General features: G+C 40.3%; 1 protein-coding gene across 1 annotated transcript; it reads left to right on the forward strand.

Moving 5' to 3' along the window:
• The first annotated feature begins 45 nt into the window (after nucleotides 1-45).
• On the forward strand, nucleotides 46-7,203 carry LOC129511252 (cytochrome c oxidase assembly factor 5). Its single transcript, XM_055327782.1, has 3 exons — nucleotides 46-252; nucleotides 5,881-5,964; nucleotides 6,676-7,203. Exons 1-3 carry the CDS (start codon nucleotides 154-156, stop codon nucleotides 6,715-6,717), a joined length of 225 nt encoding a protein of 74 aa, XP_055183757.1. The 5' UTR covers nucleotides 46-153; the 3' UTR covers nucleotides 6,718-7,203.
• The last annotated feature ends 4,544 nt before the right edge of the window (nucleotides 7,204-11,747 follow it).

Raw genomic sequence — 11,747 nt, forward strand, 5'->3', positions numbered from 1 at the left:
GGCCTCTCGGGCCCCGTAGTTTTCCGGGGGCCCGCCGGAAGTTGTGGCTGCAAGTTCCGGTTCCTTCCCTCCGCGGGTGGCCGTTGCGCCCCGCAGGGGTTGCTGCCGCTGCGGACGCCAGCGGCTCTCGGCTGCTGGGGCGGGGACGCAGTCATGCCGCGTTATTACGAGGACAAGCCGGAGGGCGGCGCGTGCGCGGGCGTGAAGGAGGACCTGGGCGCCTGTCTGCTGCAATCGGACTGTGTGCTCCAGGTAGCGCGGCCGGGCGCCCGGGGTGAGGAGACGCTGGCACCGGGGAGGCAGGACCCGACCGACGCCTCCCGCTCAGCCTGCGGTGGCGCCCAGGGGAGGTGACCCAGCCAGCCTCGGGATAGATCACGGCGCCAGCCTGGTGAACCTGGGCGGGTCGGCTCTCGGAGCGTCAACTCCCTCCGGTGTTAGGTTGGGGATCAGGAAACCTCCCCTTTGGATTCTCTTAAAGATAAACCATTTCGGTTCAAGAAACATTTATTAAATGTTGCCTGCCACTCCACTAGGTTCTGGAAGTATAAAGGAGAATAAGGCCGGTTTCCTGCGTGCTAGAAAATGAGAATCTAAATTATCAGAGAATTAACATAAACCTGGTACGCTGTATTGACTAGTAGTTTCTCCTTTCTCTGTTCCGTTGTGGTTGAATAGATATTGACTTTCTCTTGGTTTGAAATCGTTTCTGAGTTGGAGTTATGTGCCTTCTTGAATAAGTTGTAAACGAAGCAGCTCCATTTTTTTTTTTCCTTCACTGTTTTGTCTCTTGCTTCCACCGCAGTCTCCCCTCACTACGATCATGTCTTCTCAACCTGAGTGCAGAGTGCAAGCGGTGAGGTCCAGAGTTGACGGTTGAGGTCCAAAGCTGGGTTCTAGCTTAGCGCCCAACGCAAACGCAAGTGCCTTTGCCAGTTACAAAGGCCTGATGAAAGGGCAATCAGTTGTGTGCAATTATTTTTTGCATTTGGAGATGTAATTTCAGAGTCTGCTCTTCAAAGGGAAAGACTATCCCAAAATGGACATGCATCATAAAGCTGTATCAGTGTTTCTGCTGATTCAGGATTTACATTTGGTTCACTGATTTTAGCAGTCAGCCGGACTGGCTGCCCAATTTGTCCTAAAACTTGAGTTGTCATGGGCTTAAGAGGCTCTCTAGTCCCTCTCACACGGATGAGGAAACGGAGGTGCCCTGTCTTCACACTTTACACTTCCCTGCACAGGGCTTTTCCAGTCGACTGCTTCATTGGTGCAAACAGTCAGCTCTTAGTAATGCCTGGTAAGTGGCAGGCATGATGTCAGGCATTGGTGATACCAAGATGAATCGGTTACAGTCATACCCTACATCACCTCAGTCTGATGGGAAGGACAGTCATGGAAGGGTCTAAATTCCAACAGTATAAGCATCTGTGTAAGCATCTTGTAAATATTTGTTTGATGATTAGATTTAGGAACAACATCCCGTGGGAGTCCACTGGAGAGCAACTTATTTTTCTTGGGAATTTGGAAACTTCTCACAGAGGAGGTGACATTTGATAGGAGTCTTAAAGGTTGAGTAGTAGGTTGTCAAGTAAAGGAGTGGGGAATGTGGTGGTTGAGGGGAGAAGCTGAAAGAACAGCATGGGCAAGTCAGGGAGATGTGACCAGGAGAAGCTAGTGCTCTATTGGGGGATAGGGAATGTGACAGATGGCTTGAGAAGAAGGTTGGCATGTGTGAAGGCCCTTGTGTCTCAGAGTGAGGACCCTGAATTTATCTTGACATTCAGCATCAGGAAGGCCATGAGGATGGCAATCAAGAGAATAAAGTACACAGTGGGACTGAGGAAAGAAACTCTAGAAGTGGAGGAAGATACTGAGGGCAGGAAGGATCCCAAGTTGTATTTTTGTAATAATTTATTCCGCAAACATTTGAGTGCCAAACTCTAATTTGGGACACATAGATGATTGGGACACATTCCCTCCTGCATGGAAATTAGATCTTTAGAAAGTGAGAAAACTAGACAAGATAATGACCAGGACACATGCCACAAACTTAAGTTTGTGGCCTTATTGATGTTGGTCACTTAGGAGTAAATGATAATTATAAAAAGTACCTTAAATGGGAGTGCTTTTAGTTTGTGTTAAATTTACCGTAACTTCAGGGGGAGTGTAAAAGGGCAGTACTGAGACAGAACATCGAGTTTTGCAGATCTGGGACAATATCCTCTCTTCTCAGATGGTGTCACTGGCAGCTACAGCCCACCCCTCCCCTCCTAGGGACTCTGAAGACCAAGGGACATTCTGTTGAGGTCTGCGTCTGCCCTGTGTGGCCACTTCGTTTATGATAAGATTTAGCTTCTTGTATACAGAAGTTAATCTGATCTTTTGACAGATGGATGCTGTAATCTCTCCTTGCCAGTCTTTAACCCACTGAAAAAGCTGCTCGACCTCATTCTAGGAAGGAATTCAAAATAGATGCTGGCAATGAGAGAAAGTCAAGGAAATACCAGGCCTCAGAGAAGCTCAGGGTAATGATGATAAGGATGTCAGCCCCAGTGGGGCTGGAGAGGAAAAGCAAGGAACAAGCAGATTCAAAAGGCATCTCTTGGATAGACTTCTTAGGATTATATGACTCCTGGGAGATCAAAAAGTTTGAAACTATGTCCAAAAAACCTCAGTCATGAGTTATTTCCTTTGTGCCTCCATTAAGAAGCTCCCAGACCTCTGGGTTTCATTAGAATTACCTGGAGATGGGGGCAGAGAGCTTAAATGTATAGATTCCAGTACCTCCAACCCCAACACCCATAAAAGTATCCCTTGTTGATTCTTGGGCACAACCATGTTTGGGAATCACTAATTTTGACCTCAGAAGGCAAATGAGCTTGGGAGTGTATTGACTAGGATATAGGTTCAGGTACATATTACAGAGATCCAGAATAACACTGCCTTAAAGAAGATAGAAAATTCTCTTTTGCTCTTGTGTGCGCTTATAAGTAGGGCTTGGACAGCTCCTCTCAGCCTTCCCTGAACCTAGACATTGTTGATCTTGTGGTTTTAGGTGCTATGATGGGAGACAGGATATTATTCTCAACTCATGACCTAAGATTGCCTATGAAAGGATGGTATGAACTTCAGTATACAAGAAGCTAAATCTTATCATAAACGAAGAAGGGGTGCAGCCCCGTGCCTTTTTAAAGACCAACCCAGAAGTTTTACATTTCAGTTCCTCACATACTCCATTGGCTGGAACTTAGTCATGTGACCCAGCCTAGTTGCTAGGGTGTCTGGGAAGTCTAGCCCGGCCGTAGGCCTCACTAGAAAGGAAGTTAAATGTTAAGGGATAACTAGAGTCTGCCATTTGATGAAGGAGGATGAATTAACCCAGGACCTCTTTTAGATCTTCCCAGCAGGCTGTTGACAGTATGGCTTAAAAGCTTATGAAAAAGATGACATCTTAGATAGTTTGGGGAAGCATCAGTTTATAGTTCCAGTCTTTTGTATAGTTTTATTTACTCTCACTCATATGGGTAACACATATCCCATCAACAGCATCTCATTACAAAATTTTGGGCTCCCCCAGCATAGTGCAAGGAAGCTTGCTACTCTGTTCTGATTCACTTTTGAGATTCACGGGTGTAGGTGGCCATTAAAATCTAGAACCTAAGCAGACAGACTAGAAAGTGGCAAGATTCCAGAGGATCAGGAATGCCACAGATGCGGTACCCTGTAGCATTTTTCACAGTAAAAACCAGAAGTGTGACTGGCACTTGCAAAATAAAGGTGTGGAGAAGTGGTTTTAGTTGTGCGGTTGAGGTGTCAAAATCTGCTTGAAGGGAAATCCTTGATGATGAAAAGCAGGTGAAATTGGGGTTACCTTTTTCCTGGGTAATGCACCCAGTGTTTCTATTTAGGTAGGAAGTATTCTAGCTAGGTTCTTTATTAACACTGAAACTGATCTGACTTTAGGGCACCTAATTCTAAACTGATCTGACTTTAGGGCTGTTTGAGCTTTTAAAATTAACACTGAACAGGGTCATTTTTATTCTCAAAATTGTTTGACCCATTTTACACTGGAACTCAACTTGAGTAGGACGGTTTCATCATTTTCCTTTATACTGTCAAGGACTGCAGAAGGCTAATGTTTATAAGCAGTATGGGTTTATTTCTTTAATGGAAATAATAATGTTAAGGTTTTGATTTTTTTCCTTCACAAATTGCATATCACATTTTGATGTCATTAAACCTCAGGTAATTCAGAAAATGTAAGTTTGGTCTACTTTTTCCAGGTGTTTTCTATATATTTACATTAACAGAACCCCTTTAGCACCTCTGTTATCCCTATGGCTCTCCTGCTTTGTGACAGGCCCACACTGGCAGTTAGCATTTGTACACATACATCTTTTCTGCTACCTGGTTGTAAAAGCCTGGTCTAGGGGCACCTGGGTGGCTCAGTGGTTGAGCATCTGCCTTTGGCTCAGGCATGATTCTGGGGTCCTGGGATTGAGTCTTGCATTTGGCTCCCTGTGGGGAGCCTGCTTCTCCCTTTGACTATGTCTCTGCCCCCTTTCTGTATCTCTCATGAATAAATAAAATCTTAAAAAAAAAAAAAAAGCCGGGTCTAGGCAAGGAAAACTAAAAAAAAATAAAAGCTCTATCTAGGTGGGAATATCTAGTACTTATTTTTTAACCTCCCATTAACTGATTTAGGACCATTCTGAGTTTTTTTTAATAAGTTAGGGCTTAGTTTATTAATAGACAACTTAGCAGGATAGGGCATCCAAAAAGAAATTTTGCTGCAATTCAATTTTAATCTTGCCTCTTTGAATTGTGAAGTTTATTATTTGTAGATGCTTCTATGTTCCAACGTCTTTAAATGCCTTTGTGTTATGAATACAACAGTGTATTTGTTCAGAATATTTTAAGATCATGAAAAGGTAGTATTAAAATTTTTATTCCATGTTTACCTTCAAAAAAATTCTACTAAATTTTTGCTCTTACCTAGTTTTGCAGTTGTTGCTTTGTCATGTCTGATTTTTAAGTTACAGGTTAAAAAGTCTCATTTTAAGAATCAGAAATAAGTATATCTTTTGTGAATATTCTTGTAGCAGTATCCTATCTTTTCAACTTTCACTGCTTAAAGAGTTCATTTCACATCAGGCCCAGGCAGATCTCCTCTCACAGACATATATAAATTCTGTTAACATCTCCCTTTGCTCTTCCACGTCTACGTGGTTGTGCTTCTCAGACTAGAGAGCTTGACTTTTGCAGGCGTTGGGGTGGGAATGTGCAGAGATCTGTTGGAGGTAAAACTGCATGCATTAAAAGGATGTAACTAGAGGCTTTAAAGTTACTTGATGGGACCTTCCAGAACAAACCCTCCCATTTCCCATGACAGCAGGCCTAATTTCTCATATGCATGTGTGCACGTGCACACACTCTCTCTCATCTGACACACACACACACACACACACACACACACACACACTACTTTGTTCTGTCTTGAAAAATTCTGGAGTGTAAAAAATTTAAAAACACTTAAGAAATCCCATTACTACTTTCACCTTTACTCTTTCTTACCTGTAAGGAGCTAAAAAATACTAGTTTTGAGATTTTTTTTTTATATAAACATTTTAAAGAAAAGTATCCCATGGACACCAGTGTTTTCAAGAACTCAAGGGCACCCTCAAAGTGCTCCAGAATTATGATACATCTTTTTATTCTATCCTGTTCTTCCCAAACATCGAGTCAAAATGAACTGCATTTTCTCATATAATTTACTATTTTTAAATTTTTTTCAAAAAGCACTACTTTCAAAAGGATAGTGATTTTGTGCTTTGTGAGGAAATTTCCCAGATATTTATACTGTATTCTGTGTCCTAGGAAGGAAAATCCCCTCGACAGTGTCTGAAGGAAGGAAACTGCAAAGCTCTGAAATACTCATTTTTTGAATGTAAAAGATCAATGGTAAGTAAAGCTTTTGAAAAGCTTATGCTAAAATTAGCTATACATAATTAAATATGGAATGACTTACTAATTACAGATAGGTTGCAGTGAGATCATTCAGAAAAAAAGGATTAGGTAATATTATTTACCTATTACTTGTACTCTGATACTGAAAAGAGTGGTCCAGGAAACATTTGAGCAGATTAATAGATTCTTACAGCCTTTGTCCAAGACTCATTCACTATTAGCCCTCCAAGATGCAAATCTGCCTTGTTTATTGACTTTGAAACCCTCTACCTAGCCTACCACCCTTCAAGGAGGCAGCACTGTGAGGTGTAAGTCAAAGCACATGCAATCATCCTATGACTAAATCCTTTTAATCCCCAGATAGCTGTTATTTCATATTTAAAAATTTCAAATACATTTGAACTTAACCCAAGCAAAACTGAATTAAAAAGTTGAGTTTGCTAGAACACATGTTGAGTGTAGTTCAGAGAAAGACATAAGTGTAATTTGGATTCTACTTAAGAAGAAAATCCTTATTGGGACCTTAAATGGAACTTTTCTTTTTAATGTCATCTTTATTATTATTTTTTTCCTTTGGTAGCTCTGACAGTTGCCTTTTTGACTGTGCTGGAAACTGGTTTACTTCTGTCATGTAGTGAGACCCCTTACCAAAGCTGTGTTTAATTGTGTTGTACAAAATTGATTTAACTGTACATTTGTTTTCAGTTGGATGCCAGATCCAGATTCCGAGGAAGAAAAGGATATTGAATGCTAGCATGATGAAGCCAAAATGAGAACAAGTTTTCTCCAGTCACTTACAAAAGAAAAGCCCAAATAGGAGACAGACTTTTTGCTGTATCTAGTGGGATGGTCCAGTTTTTCCCTCCATGAACAATGGAGAAAATGGATGAGTTCTGTTTTTGAATATGTATAAGCTAAATGATTCTCTTGCTCCAAGTTAACTTTTCAAGGAAAAATCTAATTGAACAGCTATGAGCTGGGAGCATCATACTGTTTGAGAATTTTTTGAAAGCATAAAAAGTGAAAAGATTGTTATTTTCCAACTTGATTCTTCAACCAAATGACACATTTGCACATCCTTTTGAATATTACGAAGGCCACTGATGGGACTGTGAAAATTGATAACATGCAGTCGGGGGAGAAAATGTCTATCGGGAAAGTTTAGGATAAAGCTAAAGCTTTCTTTTACTCAATCTGTCCTATATGGTTCTGAAATAAATTTGTGTTTGATTCCTTGGAGAAGAAATGTTTCATTTGCATGGACTCACTAAATAACCTCAAAACTTTATATCAAACAGTAGGCATAGCTGGATGCAAACCTCTAGTTATGTTGCCAGGGCTCTTGGCCTCCATCTTGTGACTTTTGTTTCTGGCTTCAATTTTTGCTTGGTCCCTTCTCTACATAATGGGAAAGAGACCAGGCAGCCCAAAGTGTACCTCAAGACGTGTGATCCAAAAATAAGAGAGCTAACCTCCTTTTCTAGGGTTCACTAATCAAATCCTACAAAAGGACAATTGTCTTCCCTGGTTCACCCTTGAATCAGACCAGTCCCTGTGGAAAAAGGGATGAGGGCCCCATGATGTTGGCCGGCTTGGGTCTTATGCACTGTAGTAACTCCCAACAGAATCGCATTGGATAAGTGGTGGGCCTCATCCTGAAAAGAAAGGATTCAGAGCAAACTGAAACAATAGATGTTCATAGTCAAAGCAGGAGTTAAAACCAGGAAATGCTTGAAAAAGTTTAGAATCACAGTAATTTTATTCTGATCATTTAATACAATTGAGTCCAATATGATTGTTTCACCTCTCTCTTCAGTACTGAAGAATAATGAAGACACTATACTTCATTACAGCCACGGTTCTTTGGAGTATAAGCAGTCAAGGTGTTCTGTAGCTCAATTGCTTTTTTAAAAGGTTCACCTAAAGTGAGGACTGCACACTGGTCCTTGTTGCAGTGTCACTGGGCTCGTGTGTGTGTGTGTGTGTGTGTGTGTGTGTGTGTGTATGTATACTGCTTCTCACTGGGAAAGGGAAAATGATGGGTTGTTGTTGTGGGGATTTTTTTCCCCCAGTAACTCTTGTATATCTATTTAAGTGCTCCAACTTTTATTAAAAGAACTTTGGTAAGAAACACTAAATTTATTTTATAGAACCCTCTGTTTTTAGTAATAGCTTTATTGACAGCTTCATTTGGAGAAATTCACATTCCATAAGATTCACACTTACAGCATACAATTTTTTTTTAGTATAGTTACAAGTTTGTGCAACCATCACCACTAATTCCAGAACATTCTCAAGGGAAACCCATATCCATTAGCAGTTACTCCTCCCATCCCTCCTTTCCCTCCAGTTCCCAGCAACAGTTAATACACTTTCTGTGTCTATAGATTTGCACATTCTGGACGTTTCACAAAAATGGAATTATATGTGGCCTTTTGTGACTGGCTTTTACTTACCGTGTTTTCAATTTTCATCCACACATAGCATCTGTCCGTTCCTTTTTATTGCTGAATACTAATTCCATAGTACAGATATGCCATATTTTATGGATCTATTTTATTTATCAGTTGAGGGACTTTGAGTTGTTTGCACTTTTGGGGTATTAAGAGTATGCTACAAACATTCACGAACAAGTTTTGCATGGATATGTTTCATTTCTCCAGGGTATACACCTAACAACGGTATAACAACTCCATGTTTAGCATCCTGATGAACTGCCAAACTTTTCCACAGTGACTACATCATTTTACATTCCCACCAACAACATGAGGATTTTAATTTGTCCACATCAGCAACAGTTGTTTTTCATCTGTTTGATTATAAACATTCTACTAGGTATGACCTGGTATCTGATTGGGATTTTGATCAGCATTTCACTAATGGCTACTGATGTTGAACATGCTTCCATGTGCTTTCTGGCCTTATGTAGATCTTTGGAGAAATGTCTATTCAAGTCCTTTGTCCACTTTTCAATTGAGTTTTTTAAAGATTTTATTTATTCATGAGAGACACAGAGAGGCAGAGACATAGGCAGAGAAGGAAGCAGGCTCCTTGCAAGGAGCCTTATGGGAGACTCGATGCCAGGACCCCAGGCCCAGGACCTGAGCCAAAGGCATATGGTCAACCTCTGAGCACCCAGGTGCTCCAAGCTGTCTTTTTATTACTGTGTTATAAGAAGACTTTATATATTGTGTATACAAGTTCTTTAAAGACAAATGATCGGCATATGTTTTTCTCCCAAAGGTGATCTGTCTTCACTCTCTTGATGCTTGCTGTCTTTTGAAGCACAATTATTTTGATAAATTCCAATTTATCTTTTTCCTCTTGGTATATCTAAAAAAAATCATTACCTAATTCAAACTTACAGAAATTTATTCTTGTTTTCATGTAAAAATTTTATAGTTTTAATTTACATATAGGTCTGTGATCCACTTTGAAACTTAGGATACCTTTATTAGTAACTATTTAAAATTTTATCTGTGGTAAAATATACATAAAGCATACAATCTTAAGTATTTTTAAGTATATAGTTCAATAGTGTTAAGTACATTTACCTTGTTATGCAGCCAATCTCTGGAGCTCATTCATCTTGTGAAACTGAAACTGTACACCCATTAACCAACTCCCCATTACCCTGTACCCCCAACCCCTGGCAACCACTGTTGTACTAATGTTGAGCATCATTTCATGTGTTTGTTGGCTTTTTATAAACCTTCTTTGGAGAAATGTCTATTCAAAGTTCTGCCCCTTGTAAAATAGGGCTGTCTGCTCTTCTGTTGTGGGGCTCTAGGGGTTCTGAGTATATGCTGGATATTAACTCCTTAGTGGAGACCATCTGCACTTTTTCCCATTTCTTTTCACTCTGTTGATTATGTTCACCATTGCTGTTTTAAATTCTGATGCAGTCCAGTGTATCTGTTTTTACTTTTTGTTGCTTGTCCTTTTGGTGTCATATCCAACAAGTGATTGACTGATCCAATGAAGTTCTTCCCCTAAATTTTCTTCTAGGAAAAGGAGTTGTACAGTTTTAGTTCTTACATTTAGGTCTTTGATCAAGTTGGAGTTAATTCTGTACATAGTGTAAGGTCCAATTTCACTCTTTTGATGGGGATATCCAGTTTTCCCAACACCATTTGTTGAAAAGATTGCCCTTTGCTCATTAAATGATCTTGGTGTCCTTGATGAAAATCATGTGACCACATATGCTAGGGTTTACTCCTGGGCCCTTTGTTCTTTTCTGTCGGTCTATATGTCTGTCTTTATGTCAGTGCCACACTATTTTGATAACTATAGCTTTGTAATAAGTTTGGAAATCAAGAAGTGTGCAACCTCCAACTGTTATTTTTTGAGGGTTTTGGCTATTCTAGGTCCCTTGAGATGCCAGATGAATTTTAGGATGCATTTCCCTATCTCCGCAAAAGACACCAGTGGAATTTTGATAGGGAGTACACTGAATCTGTACATCACCTTGGAAAGTATTGGCATCTTAACAATACGAAATCTCTCAGTCCATTCACATGAATGTCTTTCCATTTATTGGTGTCTTCTTTCTACAACATTTTGTAGTTTTCAGTGTAAGACTTTTGCCTCCTTGATGCGGTTAATTCCAAGTATCTTATTCCTTTTTTATACTATTATAAATAGAACTATATTCTTAATTCTCTTCACAGATTATTGATTGAATAATGATGGGTTAACATTTAATTTTTGTTAAATATAACAGCCATATAGAAAGGTGCACAGGGTGTATAATGTTAACAAATAACTATAAAGTAAATCATCATGTCACTACCATCTAGATCAAAAGGACATTGTGTGAACCCGCTATGATACTGGGCTTTCCTCAGAGACCCTGCTGCTTACCGCTTACCCTAGGAGAGAAAACTACCATCCTGGTGCTTGCCACACTCTGCTGCTCTTGTTTGCTTTCTCCTTTGAGACAGTTAGTTTTGGCTCCTTGTCATTGTTTAGAATGACGGATTATACAGAGAGACAAAAGCAACAATGATCTAGTGGTAAAATAAGAAAAATTTCAATTGAACACCTCCCTCCCAAAAGTTATCCTTTCATTCAGTAAACGTTTTTGAGTGACAGGCATTATGTTTGCTGTCGAAGACACAAAATAACATGCTGGACAAAGTAAAACGTAATATGATGGGTAGGAGATACACAATATGATAGTTATACTCAAAATGGAAATGAGGAAAAATACTTTTTTTTTTAAGGGACCAACTCATTCTATGGAGAGAAATCATAGAGGAGGGCAGGCCTGAGATGGGCATTTAAGGAGCAGTGAGAAGGCTGAGGGGTGGTGGGGACAAGACATGGACTAGGGCTGTGAGTGTGGGGTGAATTATGGGATAGGCTGAAGGGGTAATGAGATACAGATCTTAGTAGCTGATGAGATGTGGAAGGCAAGAGAAAAGACCACTGGGTGGAGGGTAGGGTCATTTAATAGAGGATGGCTCAGCCAGCTTGGAGAGAAAGCATGACTTTGTGATAGGCTATGAGACCCCAAGGTAGACACTCAAGTAGAATGACTAGGAGGTGGCTGGGTGTATAGATGGATATGGACCTAGAGTCTGGGGAGGACCTAGAAATCTGGGAGTCATTAGCAAATAAGTGGCAATTTATTCCATAGGAGTGATTAAGACTTTTCAGGAAGAGCATTTGAAAGGAGATGGAGAGTTATGGACAGAAACATGGGGAACACCATGATGTTAGTGGTGGGTGGAGGACAACAAGGAGACAGAGTGAGGGCATGGAAGCCAAGAGAG

Source organism: Nyctereutes procyonoides, unplaced genomic scaffold (genome assembly GCF_905146905.1).
Source record: "Nyctereutes procyonoides isolate TBG_1078 unplaced genomic scaffold, NYPRO_anot_genome, whole genome shotgun sequence".
Taxonomy (NCBI): domain Eukaryota; kingdom Metazoa; phylum Chordata; class Mammalia; order Carnivora; family Canidae; genus Nyctereutes; species Nyctereutes procyonoides.